The following is a 25,620-nucleotide window of genomic DNA, read 5'->3' on the forward strand; positions in this document are numbered from 1 at the left end:
CTCTACGATTTTACCATGAATCAAAACACTTGAAGCAACAGAAGAAGGCCAAGAAGATGGGAGGATAACAGAATTGATTACTTGCCATATTTTCCTAATGTCTCTTTACCGCACGCAGAGACTTTATTATAAAAAAATGACGATTGAGCCCTCCGGAAAAGCGAATTGTAAACTCTTCTGTAAGCTTTGAAAAGTTTAAGTCGAGAATCACGTGATGATGGCCTGGAGGACTTGTAAGCCTTCCAAAGATCAGTTCTCTTCCTCCAGCTTTTAATGAGTCATCCAAGGATTCAAAGAGGTTGTTCTCTTTGATCCTAGATTCAACTGTGACGCATCACATGTATCCAATAGAAACTCCATAAGATTCTTTTACAAAAATACTCCACGAATGCCCCGCCAACCGCAACCTAAGAAGAATCAACTCCTGATCATTAAATTTAAAAGAAGAAAAATCACTTCCCGGTGCCTCCTAGGAAAGGAATAAGAAAAATCATACACGGAAAAACTGGGAAATGGTCTGAGATATCACTTATCATTTCAAAATTGTGCACCAAAGTCAAAGATGAAAAAATATCATCAAGCAAAGAAGCAGTAGTGCTATCTATGCGAGTTTACATACAGAAGGTAATGTACCACAAGCAAGCACAGCTGAAAGAAAATCCAAGGAACAGAATGACCTCCGGTGACACAAATTAATTTTGAGGTTACCCATAATGACAAGTTCTAAGTTTAATTACATGAATGCTGTTAGGTTGTTCGCAAAACCTCATCAAGAACCTGAAGGACAGAGAGAACAGACACACTAGGAAACTGGTGTAATTACCAACAATGGGAGTTTTCAGTTTCGGTTTTAATCTCAATTAACTTTAATTCAAACATCTTTTTCTCATTTCTTGACAGGTCACGTCTTAGAGAGTAAAAAATATATTCCAAATTATAAACAGCAGGCCACTGTTAGCCATCATACTTTGGTTCAAATATTCCATCTTATACCCAGGGAGATGCAATCTGATGAACATCAGGCCTGAAGTAAAGGAAACAAATACTCTGGAGTGAAGGAGTTTAAAATTTCGTTTACCGACAATCCAAAAGGAGCAATTTTAATTGGAAAATAAATATACACAATGGAAATAAGTAATCAACTACTGCTAGTATATTATGTTGATATTAACTTTAAAAATATATTAGAATATACAGGCTTCCTGTGTCTCGTCGTTTTTGGAACATAATATTTAAAAACTGTTTCAAATAAACTGGCTTCGACATATTTGTAGATTTCCAAAAAATTAGCCATTTAGGGAAAAACAAAACTGAAGCAACAAAACAAGAATAGATGCAGAAAAAATCTAAAGTGGCCGAAAAGGCTAACTTGTAAAGCACTTAATAGTCAACACAATTTTAATTCTCTAAAATACTCAAGCAAGCCTATTTTCAGTAAAACGCTAGTTTTTCATAGATCTACACATATAAGGAAATATCACGAGCAATTTTGCTTGAAACAGCATTCCAAAAATATGCTGCAGGAACTGCGAAGCAGTAGTTTTTGTTCGTTTTCAGTTTTAACTTCGCTCTTTTCCTTACGAAAAATTACCCTACATCAAATGGGTAAGGATTTGTAAACCTGAGGGACATTAACAGAATTTGTGATATATAGTCAGCGCACTTACGGAATTTCTTGTTATTACTAATAGAAGTATTCTGCCGCAATGCCTAGGAATTTGAACTTCTCATCAGATATTGAACTTTCAATGCTTTTTACTCTTGAATTTTAATATTTCAGGAGAACTAATCGTTAGAAATGAATGGGTGCTAGAAATATAATATCTAATATAAACATATTTGTCTCATCCAAGATTTGAACCTAGGTTACCACGGCCACAACAAAATGTCTTAACCGCTACAATCACCTGGAGCTCCATAATTTTCTTTGTTTTATAGGTTTGCTGTTTTGCTGATCTTCCGTTTATTACACGCTAATAATTTATGACAATATTGAAGTTTTATCACAACTTCATGCGGCTTTTTTATGCTCTGTTCAACTAAAAATCTATAAAAAAGCATGTTGATATGATCAAGACCATTAAACCTGTTAATCAGCGTTGTTTTATGCTTTTTACTTTCCCCAATGACTAGTTTATCATAGTCATAGAAATTTACGGAAATAAGATGACAAAGAAGTCGAAGCTCTGTTACCACTTGATGCGCCTTTTTTATACTTTTAAGTCTACAGAAAGCACGCTATAATCGAGAGTATTAAGTTGAGCCTTTAAATATATGTCTATGATTGTGCAGTTGCTTGCTAGCTTCAGCTGCGTCAATAGGAGGAGAGACTGGAGGGAAGATATGCCCGTCTCAATATTTATTTTAGTGCAGATCTTCTAGAGAAACTAAGCAGACATTCCACAAACATTTTAGTTTACACAATATTCTCTTTTCTGAAAATTTCTGGAGGCCCAGAAGCCCTGTGAATACGTTTGACAGGACGTGCAGTGTTTATGCAGAATCATGATGTAATAATTCAAGCTTCTCCTCGTATACCAAATAGTAAATTTCTTCCTAATCTGGGAGGTTTTCAGCAATCGAAAGACATTAAGCAAATATTTGTAACATGTTTATTTTTGTAGCAATTTGCATGTTTATATTTTTTGGCTAAATGGCTTTCTCATAGTTTTGATCGAATGATTTTAAGAAAAAAAAGGAGCGGGGGAGGAGGCCTAGTTGCCCTCCGATTTTTTTGGTTACTTAAAAAGTCAACTAGAAGTTTAAACTTTTTGCGAATGTTTTTATTAGTAAAAGATATACGTAACTTACAAATTAGCTTATGTAAGCAACTTCTATATTCTCATTTTTCTATTACGTACATGAGGGGGTTGACCCCTCGTCATTACCTCGCTCTTTACAGTAAAGCATAAATTTTGTCCCAGTTTCCTAAGAATGACCCCTGAATCACAAAAGCCGTAGAATAAATAGCTGAAATTACTAAAAATATTTTAGCGTAAAGAGCGAGGTATTAGGAGGAGGTGAGCCCATCATATGCGTAATAATTTCTGTTTGTTTTAAGTTTTAATGCTGCTCCTTACTTTCAGTTGAAAAAACTTTTTCATATTTATTTTTTCATTGTTTTTTTTTTAATAAACTAGAAAATCCTGCGCTCCCTTCATGGAAATTTTCTTCCCTCATGACAAATTCCTCCAAGGAAAGTTCCCCCAACATATCCCCCTCTTCTCAAATCCTCCCCCAACCAAAAAATCCCCCTTAAAACGTCTGTACACTTCCAAATAACTATTACTATATGTAAGCACGGGTCGAAGTTTGTAGCTTGTAGACCCTCCCACGGGGACTATGGGGGAGTAAGTCGTCCCCAAAGACATAGTTATAAGGTTTTTTTGACGACGCTGAATAAAATGGCTATCTCAGAATTTTGATCCGGTGACTTTGGGAAAATAATTAGCGTGGGAGGGGGCCTAGGTGCCCTTCAATTTTTTGGTCGCTTAAAAAGGGCATTAGAACTTTTCATTTCCGTTAGAATGAGCCCTCTCACAATATTCTAGGGCCACTGGTTCGATACGATCACCCCTGGGGAAAAAACAAAACAAAAAACAAACAAATAACCATGCATCCGTGATCTGCCTTCTAGCAAAAAATACAAAATTCCACGTTTTTGTAGGCAGGAGCTTGAAACTTCTACTATAGAGTTCTCTGATACGCTGAATCTGATGGTGTGAATTATGTTGCTCCTTACTTCATAGAATCGTTAAGATTCTATGGATTTTAGGGGTTGTTTCCCCCTATTTTCTAAAATAAGGCAAATTTTCTCAGGCTCGTTACTTTTGATGGGTAATACTAAACTTGATGAGACTCATATATTCAAAATCAGCATTAAAATTCGATTCGTTTGATGTAGCTATTCGTATCAAAATTTCATTTTTTAGAGTTTTGGTTACTATTGAGCCGGGTCGCTCCCTACTACAGTTCGTTACCAAGAACTGTTTGAAATATGTTACCTTGTAAATAAGAAAAGCAGCCTCTGTGTTCAGCAATGCAGCAAATTAGAGCAGAAGTCATAGCCGAGGTTTCAGAATAATATTGTAACCCCTATTAAGGATCGTTTTTTTTTCATAGCGTTTTATATTACTAAAAGGAAATTAAACTGTATCTAGATTACCTGGAAGTTTTCATTCGTTTCTTCTAGTGGAACAATTCCTTGTATCCATTGATTTCCAAGGTTACCAGATTGAGTAAACAACAATTTTGATTCAAAAAACTGTTTGTTTTCTGGTTTCAGAAGGATGTTCAATGTCCCTGAAAAATGACGAAAGTGTAAAGAAACTTAGCAACTAAGTAACAAGTTTGAAATATAATTTGACCACTCTAGAGGAACTGGATTTCCCATATTATGATTAGGGAAGGCGTATAAAGGAAAGAACGACGGATAACAAGGCGATTTCTGAAACTAGGGGAGTGTAGAGAGCATAGCTGCATGCTGTGCCCTATGAAGTACAGTTACTGCAACATTTCACAGAAATTGGCGTCACAGGTCCAGATTCTGTTCTTTTTAAGTGTGAATTCGCAGTTCATAGTCATCATCATCATCATCATTATATTTACAAGGCGTCACAAAAAAACTGATCCTAGAAAAAGGCAGAGTAAAATCAAGAAAAACAAAAAAGAAACAAAAGAAATAAAGAAAGCATACTTAGACAGCTACGACCAAACAGGAACAAACAGAAATGACCAAAGATGGGAAGACCTCTGGCATTCAGCAGAAAAATCACGAATACGCTTCTCAATAACCACAACTGGATACACCAATTGATACTTTCTCTGCAGAAAAGAGTTACTTTTCCAGGTTTGGATTTCCATTAAATACTTTAGAAATGTAAAAAAAAATGCGATGAACTTGCTTTCTCTTTCCACAATTAAAAAAAGACAAAACATGAGCGAGAGCTAGTAGGTGATGAACTGTTAGGCTATTTTGTAACTCAGAACGGCAAACTCTACTCAGATACGGAACGTTTGAAGCCAGGGATGCATACGCAAGTCAAAGGGTTTGTAGTTTCTTTCAGATTCGGTCCAATAGGTATACCCAGGTAAGTAAGGCTCCAGGCAAAAGGAGCTTCAGAACCGAATAGACTTATGACAGTACTATTTCCTTTATAGTTAAATGGTAGAACAACTGTTTTATCAGTATTAATACTCAAACCAATGTGTCTTATACTCTTACTGTAGAAGCTAAATTTTTATGTTGCCTGTGGGTTTGACGTCTCAGTTACTTGTGCTGGGTTTAAGTTTTAAGCCTTAGGTAAGCTAAGGGACCGTTCACGCTACTGAATATGGCGCATAGTTCATAAAATTATTCACCTTGTACACGAAAATCTGTGATAAAATTTGTACACGCTTCTCTCAGTGTGTTAGAAATTAACAGAAACGAGTTCTATTTTCTGTGCTAAAAATTGTACGTGGGCTATTCGAAGCCAATAGGCTATCGACTTTCATGTCATGTGTGTATTTAAGAGTTGAAAGAAGAGAAGTCTAATATCTTGTTTTGCCAAAAATGAGTTATTGAAATGGAAAATCAAACGGAATTTTAGGAGTTGTTTTTATTGAGATTATAATAAAGAGAGAGTACTGAGTCTGCTAATGTAACAAAATGGCAATTGTGTAAGTTTAACAACAACAACTTTAAACTTGCTGTAATAACTGAAAACATCTGTTGAACAAATTTTTCTAACTGAACGGGAGTGGAGAATAAGGGTTATACGCGTACAGTTTACTGTTTTTTGTTTGTTTTTTATACGTAAGCCTGAACAGTCCTTAAGATATGCGTGTTTTACTAGTTAAGTTTCCTCATCATTCTTAGTGGGCTATTGTACTTCTAAATTTAGTGCTTGCAAGAAAGAAATAGTAAGCTAGATAGGTCTTTTTCTGCCACCCTCTGTATTGTGTATTAATTTTTGTTCATGTAAAGTTAATATTGACCTTAATTTTTGTTTTAAAAAAAGCTTTAGAAATTATTTGCTAAATAGGAGAGTTGTGTACCATGCTTTTGAAACAAATTCTTTGTTTGAAAAATCTTATTCCTGCAATATTTCAGTAAAAGAAAATGTTCTAATAAAATACAGTTCTTTGGTTCAAATAGAGCCTGAAAACGCATCTAGAGTAACGAAGAATAATGATTCTTTGTATCAGTTAATCGCGATGATTGAATTTGCAATAGGCTACTATTTGGAAACCTCTTCCAGATTACACAAGAAGAGAAAAGAGACAAAAGCACTCCATCCATCCAAAATCCAATTTTCTCCATCCCAATATTTCCCATTTGGTTCCCCATCCGATGAGAAATAATGTTTCTACAGAAAAACGGATACCCAGACTGTTATAAATCTGAATAAGAAAATTGATGAAGAAGAAAATATGATTGTCTGCTTTTCTTGAAGTTTTACCTATTTCTACTACTTTTATTTGTGAATTAACAGGGGAAGTGGTGACGCAAATTACAAGCTAGTAGGTAGCTCAAATGAAACGTGTAGAAATGCAACTTTTGTAGAAGGGCAAACCTCCTTAGAAAAGTTTTGAAAATTGTTCTCCAGAAGGAGCAAATTGTAGGGCTTGAATTTACAAATTATCTGAAAATTTTCATAAATTGATTGACAATTGGTGTATTGAGCAAGTTTCAAACTTCTTGACGCGCTGCTATTCTGCCATAGCATTTATTTTTTTTTATTCTATTCTCAATTCTACTTCGTACAAAATAAGCTGCATAGGCTTACAAGAACCCCAGTTTGATCATATACTGAAAAAGTAACATAACACAAAACAGATAACAAAACAGATTAGGGTAGTCTAAGTACAGTTGGAAGACGTGGTCAATTACTTCTTGAATTATGGGTTGCAACCAGCTATTTTCTATTACAAGAAATCTTAAATGTTCCTTTATTTTACACATTCATTTCTTTCAGAAGTAGTAATTTACAAAATAATGATAGTTGTTATAGTACGTTTTAAATGTTCCCATATTTAATCATAACAAAAAATCCAAGTCCATCTAAAAAAAGGCAATACCAATCATTTTTATTAAGTATTAAATAAAAAGACAGGTTTTTTCTAACTGAAAGTAAGTAGCAATATTAAAACTTAAAAATAAAAGAAAGTATTCAGTATATGAGGGGGTTGCACCTTCCTCAGCCCTCGCTCTTTAAGATAAAGTCTTAAAGTAATTTGACAATGCTTCTCACTCAAACTCAAAGCCTCCTGTGCAGCAAAAGTCGTTCTTGAAGGATTGTGACAAAAATTTAGATTTTAGTGTAAATAGCGAGGATTGAGGAAGGGGCAACCCCCCTTAAATACGTAATAGTTTCTATTCATTTAAGTTTCAATTTTGCTCCTTACTTTTATTTGATTTTTTTTATTGTTTAATTTCTTACCGCTGTTCCCGTCACATACCCCCCCCAAGCAATTTCTTGTATTCCCAAATAATAAACGCTATATGTGGTAATGGGAAAATTGCGCAACTTGCAGCCCTTTCTCCAAGGACTATGGAGGTCATGTCATCCCCAATGGCGTAGTTATTGAACCTTTAAACTATGCTGATTCAGATAGCAATCTCAAAATTTCTATCGGATGGCTTTTGAGGTAAAAAGTGGCGTAGGAGGGGGGCCAGTAGCCCGTTAACTTTTCGGCAACTTAAAAAAAGCACTAAAACTTTTGATTTCTGTTCAAATGAACCCTCTTTTGATCTTCTAGGGCCATTGATTCGATGCGATCACCCCTGGGGAAGAAACTGAAAAACAAATAAACAAATAAACACGGATTCGTGACCTTCCTTCTGGCATAAAACACAAAATACCACATTTTTGTAGATGAGTGGTTGAAGCCTCTACATGAGGTTCTCTGATGTGGGCGGTGTGATTTTCATTAGCTGTGATTTTCGCTTGATGTTTTGGGGGTGTTTCCCTCCTTTTGGAAAATCAGGCAACTTTTCTCAGGTCATAGCTTTTGATGGGTAACATTAAACTTAATGAGTTTTATATATTTAGAATCAGCATAAGAATCCAATGCTTTTGGCATCTTGTGTGGTCAAAATACCACTTTTTTAGGGTTTCGGTAACTCAAAGGCCAATTCAATCTTTACTAACATTTTGTTACCACGAACTGTTTGATCAATATAGAAACAATGAATTTTTTTTCTATCAAACACGAAGATTGAGTTTAAGACTTATAAAGGCAGAACAACGGTATCTAGTCCGTCTCCTATGTTTTTGAGAGCCCTGTATAATTATTGCTTACAATTCACTCTTCGTGGTAGAGATGAAAACAAGCTTTTCTTAGCTGTAAATGCATACCATAATCCAATAACAGCTATACCAGCCAGCAAAATTTGAAAACTTGTCAGTTTGAATGACGGCCTTGGCTTAACAGCCGATGATATCCCAAACCATACAAACTGTGGATGCATTTATTAAGCAATCAAACTCGCCAAAAGACTATTTCACTGAACAAACCAGCAACAAACTATAGGCACGCACAGAAAGAAGAAGAATAAAAAATGATGTTGTATATTAAAATGTTTCTTTTCCAGAATGAAATTCACAAATAAGTAAAGAACGCTTGTGTCAGGCAACCTAATATTCAGGTAAGAAGAAAATTCATAATCATAAAATCTCAAGTTGAAATTTAATTCCCATGGAGGTTTTAAGTTTCTTGGGAACTCAAACATCACATATTCTACTGTTTCTTCTAAGCCATTCATATGCCCCGGATAATTTATTGTTAAATTTAAAATTGAAATAAATTTTAACAGCAATGGCCTTGAATTGCATTATAAGTTGACGGTTAGGAACAAAAGAAAAACCAGTAGAGGTATATAATTTTCATGGCCACGACTTATAAGTCAAGGAAAACCTCATATAACTATCCTTTTCAAACTTTCTCTAGGCAAACTAAATATGAGTTATCTAAGAGTATATACTACTACTACTACTACTAATAACTCACTGCAGCACCAAGCCGCCTGAGGCCAACACAGCCACGCACGCTCCTCCTCCAACCTAATCTATTTAAAGCCTCCCTCTTTACACCCTCCCAGGAAGTCCCCATTTCCTTTAAATCTTTATTTATGACATCCTCCCAACCCAGACAAGGACGACCTGCTTTCCGTGTACCCCTAGACGGTTGGCCAAAAAGGACAATCTTCGGTAATCTGTCATCCTTCATCCGAAGAACGTGGCCTAGCCATCTCAACCTTTCTTTCACTATAGCCCCAGAAAGCGGGATTGAACCACACTTTTCGTACAACCTACTGTTTGAAATACGGTCAGTCAGCCGGGTACCCAGAACAATCCGTAGGCAATTTCTCTGGAAAACATCTAGTAAATTTTCATCTGCTTTTCGGAGTGCCCATGCTTCAGAGCCATATTTGACCACTGTCATCACTGTAGCTTCCAATATTCTAATCTTGGTTTGTAGACTTATCTTTCTATTCTTCCAAACTTTTTTTAACTGTGAAAAAACACCCTGAGCTTTAGCTATTCTACTTTTAACATCTTCACCGCTCCCACCATCTTTACTAATAATACTACCAAGGTAACTAAGCTCCCAACCTGATCAAACTTTTCGTTACCTAATGTCACCTGTTCATCTTCACTCATTCCTAACCTTAGTGACTTAGTCTTCTTAACATTAATTTTCAAGCCTATTTTAGCACCCTGAACTCGTAAAACCTCTAAAAATTCATTCATTTTGCTCACACTTTCATCTAATATGCTTAAATCATCAACATAATCTAAGTCCAGGAGCGTTCTTCCTCCCCATTTGATTCCATGGTCTCCAATCGCCTTTCCTGTGCTCCTTAAGACGAGGTCCATCAAAATGATCCATATAAAGGGGGATAAAACATAACCCTGCTTAACTCCTGATTTAATACAAAACCAGTTGCTAACCTCATTTCCTACCTTAACCGCAGCAGTATTATTCTCATACATAGCGCAAATCACTTTAATGTATTTTTCTGGTATACCATATAACGGTAAGACCTTTGTTAACGCTGTTCTATCGACAGAATCGAAAGCTTGCTCATAATCGATAAAACTAAGGACCAAAGGTGTTTGACAACGAAGGGACTTCTCAATTATTAACCTAAGAGTGAAAACATGGTCGACACATCCTCTACCTTTTCTAAAACCGCATTGTTCTTCCCTTAAAACTTTGTCTACAGCATGTCTCAGTCTAAAAAGTATCATATTACTCAGTAATTTGCTACCTACAGAGACCAGACTAATGCCTCGATAATTAGGACACTCACTCTTGTCACTTTTCTTATACAGTGGTTTAATTAAGGTTTTCCTAAAATCATTGGGTACTTCCCCTTTTTCAAAAATCATGTTCATAATCTTCAGTAGCTTATTCCTAACCTCAGAGCCACCATATTTAGGAAACTCATTAACCATACTATCAGCACCTGGGGCCTTATTATTTTTTAATCCTTTTAGTACTGTCGCTAATTCTTCCTCAATAAACAAATCATCCTTCACATCCAAGGTATCACAAACTTTTTCATTTTCATCTATATCTTTTCCTGCAACTGTATCTCGGTTTAGCAAATTCTCAAAATGTTCCACCCATCTTTCTTTAACTTTTTCCTTATCACTAATTGTGGCCCCATTTCTATCTTTAACTGGGACTAGTCCGGATTGGCTACTCCCTTTCAATTTATTAACATGTCAGTATAATATTTTACTATTATGCCGTCTAGCCGCATCTTCCAGATCCTCAGCAATTTTATCCATCGCCTCCACTTCACATCTCCTAAGTTCATTTTTTAATGCTTTCTCCACTTTCTTTACATTCCTTTTGTTTTCATACGACCTATCATTCAGATAATTCTTATACAAACCCCTTCTACTCTCTATTAAACTTAAAGCTTTTTCATTAATATTCCTAGTTGCAGTCTTAGCACTCTTCCCTAGGACACCATCAGCAACTTCACAAATTGTTTTTCTGAAATTATTCCATCCATCTTCCACATTGTCAAATTTTAAAACCTCAAGTTTAGTACTCAACTGTTCCTGGAATTTTTTTCTCAAATTTTCATCCTGAAGTCTACCAACATCATAACTTTCCGGGAGAGAGTTACCCTTCCGAAATTTCAGCTTTAAATTAACCTTAGACACTACTAGATGGTGATCTTTACTTTTAACATCAATAACGGCACTCCTATAAACCCTAGTATCTTGTATTGATCCTGTTAGTCTTCTGTTTACAATAACATAATCAATAAGGTTTGCTGTCTTACCATCACGTGAATACCATGTCAACTTATGGGCCATTTTGTGACCAAACACCGTATTGGTTATAACTAGGTTGTTATACCTACAAAATTGCAAAAGCCTATAGCCATTACTGTTTTCTTTTCCTACACCAAATTTACCTAGGCTAGGATACCATCTATCCCTATTTCTACCAACCTGGGCATTAAAATCTCCTAGCAAAAACACCATATTTCTACCTGGTACCCTGTCTATTTGCTCCTGTAACTGTAAGTAAAATTCATCTGAGTCAATAGTATCTCCATTAGTTGGTTCAATGGGGGCATATACTACTAGAACTGATACCCTAAACTTTTTAGGCATAAAATGAGCAATTAGTATTCTATTATTAATAACTTCCCAGCCTAAACAAGACTTAGCAGCTTCCTTATTTATCATGAGCGCTACTCCCTGTCTATGTACCCCATCCTTCCTGCCTGAGTAAACAAATTCTATGTCACCTAATTTCATGCTTCCTACCCCTGGGATATGAGTTTCTGAAACTCCTAATAAATCCAGTTCAAACCGTCTGAATTCGTCAGTCAAAATGTCGAAACGATAGTCACTTTTTAACGTCGTAACATTCCAAGTTCCAATTTTCATGTTCTTTAAATCTTTGAAATTATTTTGGCCTCAAGAAAAGCAGTGATCTCGGATACCAGTGCAGGATGGGGACCAACATATCTTCTTAAGTCTACACCGAAGCGCTTAAGCCGGCTTAGAACCGGACAGCAAGAAGTCCCTGGGATCCTCCAGTAAGTTGGAGGCTTTGTGCAATCCTGGGCCCATCTTGGTCACAACATGGTTTTCAGCACTTGGCGATGCTCTTCTATCAACAAGAGTCGAAATCCTGCACAGACAGTCCCAAGCCTATTACCTCCGACTCATTATATATTCATGCCTACAAATATTATGCTACTACGGGGAGGCAGCCCATAGTAGATAAATTAGCTAGGAAGAGGTTTTTCAGCCCGAAAACGCCCATCAAAACAAACCAAACCCAGAAAATTATCCAATAATCAGAATCCCGTACGAGTGCTGTGTTGTTTACTAGGTTATAATTTCCTCGAGGGGCGCCACTCCTCAAGTGGGAAAAATTGACCGCAAGTTTCGCCAGTCTTGCAGGTACCCCGAAAGGGTCGAGGCAGCCCTTTACAGAGGCTGTTGTCCATAAATCTGGATCTTACACCCTGCCGCAGTTGTCCTCCTATAGAGGATCCTCCCACGATGGTGTTCTGCTTCACCATGCAATTTAACCCATTACTGGGAGAAGGTTTGTAACTCATCTGACGTGTGAACAGGGCAGTTGGTCCTGCTGATTGTACATTTGAGGGGCCTTCTTCCTCCTCCACCTGTAAATATGACCCCCCAGAGGAGGGTTTCCCAGTTTCTATTATGGGCCCCACTGGGACAAGGTCCTACTTGGTCTAAGCCTCCTATGGAGCTACTCTACCTATCTGTAGGGCATTCCCCTATCTGTTTTCCTCCACCAAAACCTAGCATGATTATCTAATAATTAACTAACTAATCCAACTAATAAATAGTTGCAGTAAATTGCAACTTTACTTTAATTTAGACAATAGATTAAAGGATAAAAATAACAGATACAAGCTCTGTTGTCCTCTGCTAAAACCTAGCATGTAAACTAATAATTAACTAACTATTGCAACTAATTAATAATTGTAATAAAGTAAAACTTTCCTTTTAATTTATATCCTAAAATAAAGAAAACACAAAAAAGCTCTATTGTCCTCTACCAAAACCTAGCATGTTAACTAATAATTAACTAATAAATAGCCCATTTGGCCTGATTGCAACACCTTACAAGCCTATGCATAAGATTTAAAAGAAGCTGCTGAATTCCACACGACATTTTGATAGCTAGCTTCAGCTCTATCAAGGTCAGAAGTCAGCTCTAGAATTTCAAACATTCAGTAAATAGCAACTTTTCTAATGAGTGACATTAGAACTTTAACAAACCCAAATACTAGGCTTATGCAACATTTGTATCTATAAAATTAATGAACTTACTGATGATGTCTCCTTATAAAGGTAAGATTGAGCTTTTGATTTCGGAGAAAAGGTTGTTTTTTTTTAATTGTGTGTGCCCATACAAGAATAAAACATATGCAAAACTGGTGTTTGGCTAAAAACAGAAAACCATCAGAAAAAGACAAAAATGTTGTTTTAAGATCCAAACAGTTGTATAGGAGCATGTAGAAAATAGCAGCCAATTTTTAAGGCTTTCAATAGTCTTTCATCAGAAAGGATATGAAGAAAATTTAGTATACAATTTAATTTTTTTTTAATCAATTAAATGAGAAAATGGTATTTTAGCAGCTAAAACGTCATCATACAGCCTAATTCAAATTTAAAATTGGTAAATGAGCGTTCAAAAGGCTTTATCATAATCAGTATATCCAACAGATTTATATTACAAATTGAAAAATATTCAATTAATTTTAATATTCAATTTAATATTTAATATTTAAATATTCAATTTAATATTTAATTTAATATCCAACAATTATTGAAAAATATTCAATAATATTTTGAAAAATATTGTTGAAAAATTATTATAAATTGAAAAATATTCGATCGTTTTTCAAAAGTGGGCCATCAAAGTATGATCAGTTATCTCCTGAAACTGAATTTTCTAACCATAAATGCAAAAATCCATTTAAGATTATTGGTCGTCAATAGTCTGGGGGAAAAGCATAATGATTTGTTATTTCTGTACAAAATTTTCCTTTCCTCTAAAAGACTAGAAAGAAACAAACGAAAAGTTATTTTGGTACCGTTAAAAAATTCAAGCAGTCACAACAAGGCGTTATCTGAGCATCTTCGAAAACGACTGGGATAGTTGTATAGCAAGTGGGAGAAATCCTTCATCTTTTTATGTTAGGGTAGGGTCTTTTTTTTCAAATACTAGCTCGATTCAGAGTAACGGTATGATTTCGTCAAAATTCAGGGAGAGTGGGGGGGGGGAAAGGTTTGAGCCAATTTCCCTAAATAAAGTGAAAATGACAGTGAAAACTGAAAAATTAGCCATATAGTACCATAAAGGTAAAGATGTACAAAAGAAAACTGAGTCGTTTCTGATGGTGCTTGAATTATGCAGGCACATTTTAGTTTTGACAAAATTTCTCAAGAAGCAAAATTTCAGATGAGGGGAACTGGGGCTGGCAGGAGATCTGGAAGGGGCATTTGCTCCCTGTCCTATAAAAATTACGCCCCTGATTCTGAGAAAATTTAAACAAATGTTATTAGTTAAAATTATTCAAAAGGACCTTTGTAAAATTCCGAAAATAAAATCTACTCTTTGAAAGATTGAGTTTTATTGGTACTACAGCATAAATAATGTATTAACAGATATGCAAACTGAACTACTCTCTGCAACTAACGACGTAGTCTACTGAAAATATGCGTAAACAGCTTACCCATCGATGCACCATACATATGATACCAAAAAATGAAACATGAATCCTTGCTTAGCTCAGCCTTATACAATGGAGAAAAAAGCCTTGCAGAATCATTGAGTGATCTTGCACCCGAGGCTTCCAAATATGCATAGTAACCTAGGGAAAAAAGTGTTTAATGATATGAGACATTTCTTAACATAAAAATAGATTGTGGTACTTACGTGTTATCCTGACGTTACTCAAGCTCTTGATCTAACTAAAACTGGCTTATTTAATTGGTTTAGCCCGAATGAGAGAAACTACTAAGCAGATATATTTTTGTTAAATATATACCATATATTGATTAGGTTAGGAATTTATTATAATGCGTTCTGGGAGTAGTGAGGGGGTTATGATTTTAAAAGCAGCCATAGAGGATGTGCTATTGAATCTACTAACCCCTCAAGACGCTATTACGCACACCTGGGTCTTACGCAATACTATAGTACACCTTTATGGTATAGTAAACGTGAATGTTACGGAGTAGCGGATTGCTTGTTTACTTATGCAAATATTTCCTTTAAGATTTCTTTGGTTGTTGTGTTAAATGTTTAAAAACCTACAAGGGCCGGAAAAAATCTTCAGTGGGCCCGCCAAATCAAGATGCAAACATAGGTGTTACATCATATTTTTATTTTCTGTTTAAAAACCTACAAGATCATAAAAAAAATCTTCAACCCCCCATCCCCAAGCATGGATATAGACCAAATACATAACAGGTCATTAACATAGCTTTTTATACTTTTCACACTTGGCCTTTGTTTTACGGAGGAAGGGGAAAGCGTTACGGGATCCAGTACTGATTTTTCGAAAACAAAGGATTTTCATCATATGATGGTTCGTTTACTCGCAGAGCGGGAACGGCTAATTTTTATTTGTCTCCTGGGACTATAAAAACCCACCGCTAGAGGGGAAACATTATCAGTCTAATATTAGAGATGTAATATACACTCAGAAATTTTAAAAGGGATATGACACAAAGATACCAAAGGGTAAGCCTCTATATGTATTATGCATACCCTCCCCCCCCCAAAAAAAAGGGGGGATATTATGCTCAAATAGGAGCTAGTATAGTTCCCTGTATGGAATTAATAAGTAAAACCCCGTCCCCCCACCACTGTATAGCTCCATCACCAATCGATTAGTCGAACTTTCTCATAGATTTACACTTACTCTAAATTCTATACCTTATTCAAATGTACTTTATTGCTCATCGGGCCAATGTGTTTAAACCATGTTAATTATTATCTGTCACACATAGTGTGTCTTTCCGCTGTGGCTTAATTATAACAAACTCTACCTGTCAATAGATGAGACTCAGTCAAGTATCCGTTTTCTACTTTTGTGAAATTATCTTGTAATTATGTGAAGTTTTTTTTTATTTTCGCTTGGAACAATTCGTTATAACACAATACATATTTATATATCAAAGAAGATATTGACATCAAATATTAAAAGCAAATCAGTTCGTTATTGAGACTGTTTTTAGGGAGAAAAGGCATTTTGTATTTTCATTTAAAATACAGTGAAACGGCAAATCTTTCCCCTAGACCTTACCAAATAGATTTCGTACCCCTGTATTATCGCAAACTGACACCGTTTCCTGAGCTTTCTGTGGTAAAGAAGAGGAGGGACCTGAAGTGACTTTGAGAGAGCAATAAATAGGAATTTTGTGGATGTTAAGGAATTGGAATTTCATTGAAATAGTTTTTAGGAGGTAGAATGTTTTATGGAGGAAAGACCTTTTGTATTTTCATTGAAAATACTGTGAAATTGCAAATCTTGTCCCCCTGGACCTTAAAAAATCCTGACCTCGGTATGTTGAGGGGGAGGGGAATAGTTAGACCTGAAGTGACTTTGAGAGAGCAATAAATACAAACTTCGTAAATTTTTAGGAATTAGAATTTTATTGAAATAGTATTTAGAAGGGAGAGTGTTTTCATGGAGGAAAAGCTTTTATATTTTCCTTGAAAATACTGTAAAACAGCACATCTTTCCCATTACACATTAAAAAATAGATTTCGTTCCCCTGTATTGTTTTAAACAGTCACCGCTTCCTGACCTTGAGTTTTGAGGGGGAGGGGAGCAGTTAGACCTGAAGCGACTTTTAGAGAGCAATAAATAGGAATTTTGTGAATGTTAAGGAATTGGAATTTTCTTGAAATAGTTTTTAGGAGGTAGAATGTTTTGTGGAGGGGAGCCATTTTGTATTTTCATAGAAATGTTTAAAGTGGCAATACCCTTAAATACTTAAGGGGATAGACATTTTTGAGAGTGTAAACGTTCATTTAAAGGTTGGTGTTCAGTTTTACAATACAAAATAGATTATGAAGAACGAGAACCTAAAATGAAAAAAGGGTAATATATTCAGAGAGGGATTTGTCCACTGAAGCGGTGAAACAATGGGTATGGCTTCTCTACGACCCCGCCAAAGAGCCTGATTGAAATGGAATTTTTTTTACGATTCCTTGCACTAGTCGGTTTTTAATCAAGGAAGGAAGTACACTTAATATTATGATTTCCAATGTGTCTCTTAGTTTTCCATACAGAATTAAAATTAAAACACCACTTGAGGCACTGTAAGCGTCATGGGTAAAAATATATGCAAATAGTGTGTGGTGACAGGGCCATCTTGTTTTTCAAGAATTTTCAAAATTTGTGCTTGCTGAGTGACAAGGTTGACTTAGACAACAAAGCCAAACTCATGGATGAATATGATCCATCAAACTCAAATCTTCTTAAGGACCAAGAAGTCATTGCAGTCTGTTATGACCATGCTCAAAGATATGCTAGCAAAACCATGCAAGTGTTAGAATTATTTGGGACATTAGGCGGGAAAGATTGTGTAGGCACTGCTATGGTTACAATTATTAAAATAGTAAATAATTCAATTTCACAGCTGCGCAACGTAAACTATCCAATGACTCTATTACCATAAGACGATTTGGCAATTAAAAATAAAGAAATTTATTGGGTATTTAAGGGGAAATTTGCTAAAGGAAGTGAAGAAACACCAGTTTGCAACCATGAACATTTATGTATTCCAAATTTATCGGGAGGGATTGACTTTCGTGGACTGGCACATAAATCTTATAATTTAAAACAAAACAGCAATATTGTCTACTGGCTTATGTGCACAATTGCAACTACGATTTAAAATTCATATTACCAGCTTTAGCACGTTTGCAGAAAGGTAAAGTTGTAGATGGCATATGGGTAGATGGTTCTCTCTCAGATAACATCATACTCAAATCATCTGAGAAGTTGCTGTTTTTAGAATTCAAGTGGGAAACAGTGGAAAATAATAACATGTACTAGACAGAATTCGTTTCTTAGATTTATTTAGTTTTTTCACGAAATCATTAAGTCAATTGATTCGAATAAAAAAAGCGAAAATTGTAGTAATTTCCCCCTCCTTAAACTGTGCTCTCCAAATGATGAAATGTGTGATGTAATAACGTGCAAAGGCATATACACGTATGAGTACTACAGCTCCGGCTCGAGGATACATGAGGAAAAATTAGCACAGACTTATTATGATTCAAGTCACGATCGTCAGTGCAGCAGTACCAACTATGAATTTGTTAAAAAAGCATGGGCCAAGGGAGGGTGTAAAAATGGGGAAAATTATTGAAAAACGTTCCTGGCAAGTGATGTATTGACGTTGTTGGATATTATATGTAAGAAATACGGATAAAATCTATGAAGAATTTGGATTGGATTTAGGGGATTATTTTTCAACGCCTCATTTGGTGATAGATTTAATTATTAAAATCAGTAAGGAAGAAATATGTCTGATCACCGATGAGAATCAGCACTTATTTGTAGAGAAGTTAATGCTCGGAGGGTATGTTTCCCACGGGAATTGCATCCTTTAATCCAACCCAAGTAGACAACACACCTGTGCAAAGTCGGACTCAGTGTTCTTTAATATGAACTCCCATTATCCGTTGGAAATATCTCACTACTGTATGCTATTTCAGAATCACAAACGGCTAGACAATCCTTGTCATCAAAGTTTCCCCAACGTTTCCAAGTCGAGGAGAATCGACCAAAAGGATGGTTATTTCAAAATTGATGGTGAAATACCAGTGGAACTTCATGACTGAGTAAAGGATTTGTTTCCTGTGTATATGCAGACCGGTGTCTAGGGTCTAACTGACTCCACATAATATTCAGGTTGACTCTGTGGACGAGGAAAGGGGTATGTAATGGACACCTTCAAAAGTATACCTTAACACCGACCTTCATCCGATACAGGATATTTTTGTGCATCGGGTTCTTTTGCAATGGAAGCTGGCCAACAGTTTCAAGGTCACAAGTATTTATAGAATATCAGAAGCCATACCTGAAAACATTTATTCACTCCTTTGTCAGTAAAGACTCTAAGGCAAAAACGAAGTTTGACAGAGAAATCTATTAAGCTGATTTTAATTTCAAGCTTTTGTAAGATGTGTAAGATTTTGTACCATAGGAGCGGTTGTGATGCTATAACCCATATAAAAGAATGTGCCTTAATTTTTGCAGATCCAATTTTCATATCGTTCACAATCATAAACTCCAATATGGTCATTTTACATAGAAAAAAAAGAAATGTAGTTTTGAATAAAAGTGGATAAAGCTAATAATAATTTTGCCATAATTTGTCAGAAGCTGTATTGTGATATCTTAAAAAGGGAGTTATGCACAACTAATGTTTACGAAAAGGTAAATTTAGAGGATGAGAATTTAATTGAAAAGACTGAAGAAATACTTTTTTAAAATTTTAATTATAAAATAAATGACAATGATAAAAAGTTCCCTTTACCTATATTGGACTGTAAAATTTCATAAGAATCCCCCTTAACCATGGTTTATTGCTGGAGCAGCTAAATGTCCAACCCGCATTGCTGCTACTGACCTTTCTTTAATTTTAAAGGAAATTGTAAATAAATTTAAAACCTATTGTTCTGGTATTAAAAAATTTTCGAATTTTAATCCATATTGGAGTGTTAATAATTCACTGCAGGTGATAGATCTTTTAACAATGGTTTCAGCTAAAAGAATTGAGTCTTTCGATTTATCGACAATGTATACTAATTTATCACTTAATGTAGTGTTAGATAATTTAAAAACTGTTATCCAGACATCTTTCCTCTTATCTAGTAAAAGGCTCTTAAAAATAGACACTAATAATAAAAAGCTATATGGACAAATGCTTTAAGACTACAGTTAACTTGAGATGTTACAGCTTGGATATGATTTTTGAGCTATTAGAATTTGTTTATACAATACTTATATAAGATTTGGTGGTGATTTGTACAAGCAAATCGTGGGAATTCCCATGGGGGGAATGCCAGCTCATTTATAGCTGAATTGTTTTTAAGTCAACTAGAATACAAATATATGATGGATAAAAATAATCCAAATAATTTAAAACATGCTTTGTCAAATAATAACAGATATTTAGATGATAATTTGGTCTTAAATTGTAAGGATTTCATTGATATTTCTAAAAATATACATCCATCAGAGCTTACTCTTGAACCTAGTCATGGCGCTGGCCATGAAGATCATTTCTTAGATTTAAATATTAATATTTCTGATAATAATAAATTAAGTTTTAAAATGTAAAACAAAACGGATGATTTTGATTTGAAAGTGATTAGTTTGCCATTCCCTGAAAGTAATATACACTCAAATATTACATATTCGGCGTTTTTCTCACAGTTACTTCATTATGCAAGGATTTGTAGTAATTATATTGATTTTAAAAATATATGTAAAATCTTAAGCCAAAAATTGATATCAAGAGGTTTTTCTGCAAATAAATTAACTTGGCAATTTAAAAAATTTAGTTTTCATTATAACGAACTTTTAAATAAATACCAAAAGAATTATCTAGAAATACTTAAAGAAATTTTCGGCTAATTTCGGAGATTCGCAAAATGATGATGCAGCGCCATTTATTTTTAATTGTGTTTCTAATAGAGCGGATTTTTTTCTAAATAGCCACATGGTAAAGATGAATTCTATAATTGTTTAGTTCATTCAGTTTTTTAGCAAAGTGTTAATATTTGTGATTTGGTAAAATTTATCATATTTAGTCTACCTATTGTTGCTAAAAAGAGGAATATATTAACAGGATAAGTTTGTTTTGGTGTTACTTGGTTGTTCTACATTTGATGGTTTTTTATAGGCATGTATTTTTGGGGTAATACCAGACACGGGGATGCCATGGATATTCTGTGGTAGGCACAACACATGACTGGGTAGAGATTTTAAAGTGCCGAAACCCTATAGGCAAGTTTATTCTCCTGATGAGCCCTTGTGTTGGGTTGTTGCCTCTGAATTATTTGTCTTTATTGTTTTTATTGTTTGGTAAATGACGACTTATACTTATTGACGACATGACTGCCTGTCCATGGATTATTCTTTATGGTTGATTATGTATGGCTATGCTGTTTGACCTATGTGATTGTATGGATGAGTAGGGTTAAGGCCTCATTCAAGTGCTGGTCTATATTAATCACTAATTTAGGAAAACAGTCTCCCTTTTCTCCTTCTGTCTCTTTTTTTTATGTGTTTGTGCTGTTGCATTGGTGATTTCTCTTTTCATAATACATTGTAAAGGAAAGTTTCAGCATGAGTGCTTATAGAAACTGTGTAGAAAATAATTTAATTCCAAGAGTGAAATTTATCGTGATTCACTCTTTAAAATACAAAAAATATAGAGTAAGAGTTGAGAAAAATGTCATGTTAGCAATATCGCACAAAGTCTATGTGTGCACGGACGGTGTAAGAGTTCTACCACGCGGTTATTGCCTTGTTTCAGATCAAGATGTATGTGTAGAATATACACAGAGTATAGGACCGAAGAAAATGCAATAGTTGGCGGGAGTGGGGCATATTTTCTATACCAGCAGTTTCCATCCCAACATAATTCAGCTTAGCAGTCTGTTTTCTATATGTATTGTTTTTATATGTTTTTGTCTGTCTTTTTGGGCAAGGCGAATTCATTGTATTTTAAAAAGCGTTTAATATTATACAGTTTCTCAATCTCACCTACCGGGTCTTGCTCGGCCCTGGATTTTTGCCACTGCAGCGACAGGCAGCCCTTCTGGCCGAAAAATAAAGGGAAGCCACCCCGCCCTTCGAGAGAGGGGTACTTAAGCGTTTCAAATGCCCAAGCGCCAATTTTATTAGCCTATGTTAATATGTTCTAGTGTTTTTGATGTTGTTTAATTCCCCAGTGCTTATAAAAATGTTTTGAAAATGTGTTGTGAATTTATTTTTATTAAAGAAAACATGTATTTATTTATTTTTGTCTTTTTGGCTATTTATTAGACCGATTGAGGCCAGGTAAAATTAGTTGTCTTATGACAAAGAGAAGAACAATATGTATCAATTTAAAACTCAATTTAGAACATTTCTTTGTGGATCTTCAATGTCTGGCAAAACAACACTTTTGATGGAAATAATTCAAGATCAGGGTATAATATTTTTGGAAAATTATAAAAATATCTATTACTGCTATAACTTGTGGCAAGAGTGTTATGATAAAATAAAGGCTATTGCACCAGATACAAAATTCACACAGGGACTTATTTTGTTTAATATAATTGAACGAGCTAGTGGTTGATTATTAACTATGTAGCCAAATTCATTGAAGAATGGTCTTAGGAGATATTAGATTTATTCACGATCTGATCTCATCATGAAAAAATTTCCACAACAGTTATTCTCCACAATCGCTTTCATCAGAGCAAATGCATGAGAACACATTCTTTGAATTGTACTTACTATATCATCTATAGGGTTTTTCATGATTCAATTTCTCTCATAACTTTAAAAAAACAAATACATCTCGATGAACAAGAATTTTTACTCACGGCGTACAAGCAAGCTACTAATAAAGTCCAGATCTAAATTTTATTGAATAACAAACAAAACAAACCCGAAGAGTTACGTGTAGTCTTGGATTTTTTTGACGATAAAAAATACCATATGTCTACCCTTGAACAGTAAAAAAGGTCATTAGTTGCCATCATGACAATGAAGAAACTTCAGGAAAACAGAAATTTGTTTTCCTTCCTAGACAATTAAAAATCACAGCTTAGGAAGGTCATACCCAAACAGTGCATTGAATGAATTCATTAATCTCCTATCCGAGCTCTGTTTGAATTCAACTGCCAGAAGTATTTAAGCAACGGACAAAGCAAGGTCGTTCACTAGTATATGCCCTAGCATACAAAAATAATGGAACAGATTTTAAAGGAAAATGACTTGTTCAAGGTGGTGGTAGCGTCTTTTCACTGCTAGTAATAATTACGGGACTTATAAACAGTATTCTCTAGAAAAATGAAGCGACCCCAATATAACTCGCCTTTTCATTCAAAGAGTACTTTGAAGATAATCTTGATAAATTTATTAACAGTGAGACAACTGCCGACGATGAACAGTTAATGTAGTTTCAAAATACCCTTCGACACATTGATAGGCATAAGCCCTACCTTGAAAGACCGTTAAAATTAAATATCATTCATCAGCCTGAACCTCAAAACATACCGCCAATAAAACAACCACCAAAACAGGAAGAAGATTTAACAAGTCTTGTAGACATAATGCCTCATTCCTATCGTAAGCAATGTAAAAGACTCTTGCCCTATCTCGCTAAAAATTGGCATGTAGAAATTGATGCCAAAAAAGATTGAAGCTATAATCCATGACTAGACCGACAATCTAATTGATTTCTTATCATATTTAATTGTAAATTGTAAAAGACTCGAATCATTTGCTAGTCATTTGTATGATTTTCAAACTCATCAAACTTTCAGGAAAGTCTTATTGGGAATAAGCTTATTTTCAGTCGATTAAGGGAATATGGAAAAATATCAAAAGATGTTTTTAAATCGCTTTCAGGAAATACTAGCACGCCAAGTGGGGGTAATGGATTTATAAGCCATCAAACGTATACGTCGTAATATCAGTGTATGTCCAATTAGTATGCAAAAGGGTGGCGGACACTTCACAACGTGTTTATTTTCAAAATGGCTCTCAAAGTTTGAAACATGTGACTGTGCACTTGTGTGTGCTTTTCCCACTGTTTTTTTTTGTCTCTTTCTGTCTCCGTGCCTCTTTGTTTGACTGTGTGGGTGCCTGTGTGTTTCACTTTGTGTGGTTGTGTGTGTATGTGTTTTTCCTTCTGTGTGTTTTTGTCTGTCTCTCCGTGCCTGTATTTCTGACTGTGTTTGTGCCCGTGTGTCTGACTGTGTGTGGTTGTGTCTGTGTTTTTTCACTCTGTGTATTTTGTCTCTCTCTCTCTCTCTCTCTCTCTCTCTCTCTCTCTCTCTCTCTCTCTCTCTCTCTCTCTCTCTCTCTCTCTCTCTCTCTCTCTATGTGCGTGTCTGACTTTGTTTGGTTGTGTATATGCGTGGTATGGTAAGCATATCCCACATCCAAAGTGTTAATAATTACCATTATCATTGTTAATAGCAGATCATCGAACGTAAAGATGGTCATTGGCTATGTATCTATCAAACAGTGAAGAATAGAGAATTTTTCTATCCTCTTGGCCTATCACACTCATTCTACACTCCACACATCAACAATTTTAGTGAAAGCGGCGGAAAACTACTATTCAAAACCAGAAACGACTAAAAGCTTTGATTTTCATGCACTATTATATTTCCCTTTCTGATGTTGCGGTTATATTTACATTGAATTTCTCAATATTTACGAAGACAATCTTTGCCTGAATAAGCTATTGAAGATTATGAATATGATTTTTGAAAAAGGGGAAGTACCTAATGATTTTAGGAAAACTTTATTTAAACCACTGAATAAGAAAAGTGACAAGAGAGAGTGTCGTAATTATTGAGGCATTAGTCTGGTCTCTGTAGGTAGCAAATTACTCAATAATAAGATACTTTTTAGACTGACAGATTCTGTAGTCAACGTTTTAAGAGACGAATGTGTGGTTCTAGAAAAGTTAGAGGATGTGTCGACCAAATTTTCACTCTTAGTTAATAATTGAGAAGTACCTTCGTTGTCAAACACCTTCGGTCCTCAGGTTTATAGATTATGGGCAAACATTCAATTCTGTTGATAGTAGAGCTTTAGCAAAGGTCTAATCTACTATTATTAATAATAATAATAACTCGCTGCAGCACTAATCCGCCTGAGGCCAACACAGCTACGCACGGTCCTCCAACCTATTCCCTATTGTATTCAAGGCTTCCCTCTTTACACCGTCCTAGAAAGTTCCCATTTTCTTTATATTTTTATTTATGACATCCTCCCAAACCAGAAGAGGACGACCTACTCTCCGTAGAGTCCCAGACGGTTGGCCGAAAAGGACGAACTTCGGCAATTTGTCATCCTTCATCCACAAAACGTGGCCTAGTCTTCTCAACCTTTCTTATATTTTAGCCCTAGAAAGTGGGAATGAACCACATTTTCGTACAAACTACTGATTGAAATAGAGTCAGTCAGCCGGGTTCCCAGAATAATTCGTAGGCAATTTGTCTGGAAAACATCTTGTAAATTTTTGTCCGCTTTTCTGAGCACCCATGCAAGTTTTGTTTTGTTTCAATTAATATATCAATAAATTGGGGGAATGTGTTTGGGCTACGACGTAAGAGTGTCATGCAAAAAATTCTTTTCAGTGTCATGCAAAAAAAATCGTTAAGCATTCTTTGAGAAAATATTTTCCTTTGAAGGAATAACTCTAGAAAATCATCATCTAGAATCAAATATTTTTCCAAAATTACAACAAAAAAAAGACGAACGAATCCAAATATTCTTTACACTTCGGTAATACCGTTAGAGAGAGGAACGATAACCTACAAAAAAAATATCAAACAAGAAAAATATTT

At 35.2% G+C, this 25,620-nt stretch overlaps 1 protein-coding gene across 2 annotated transcripts in view; it reads right to left on the bottom strand.

Annotated features, from left to right (window-relative positions):
- LOC136034630 (MAM and LDL-receptor class A domain-containing protein 1-like) overlaps window positions 1-25,620 on the bottom strand; it is a 114,529-nt gene that overhangs the window by 60,631 nt on the left and 28,278 nt on the right. For both annotated transcript variants that reach the window (XM_065715931.1, XM_065715930.1), the window contains exons 5-6: window positions 14,744-14,881; window positions 4,166-4,302 (exon numbers count right to left, since the gene is read on the bottom strand). In XM_065715931.1, coding sequence (XP_065572003.1) covers window positions 4,166-4,302; window positions 14,744-14,881 — 275 coding nt within the window. The remainder of the gene's footprint in view (window positions 1-4,165; window positions 4,303-14,743; window positions 14,882-25,620) is intronic.

This window comes from Artemia franciscana, chromosome 13, assembly GCF_032884065.1.
Source record: "Artemia franciscana chromosome 13, ASM3288406v1, whole genome shotgun sequence".
In the NCBI taxonomy this organism is placed as follows: domain Eukaryota; kingdom Metazoa; phylum Arthropoda; class Branchiopoda; order Anostraca; family Artemiidae; genus Artemia; species Artemia franciscana.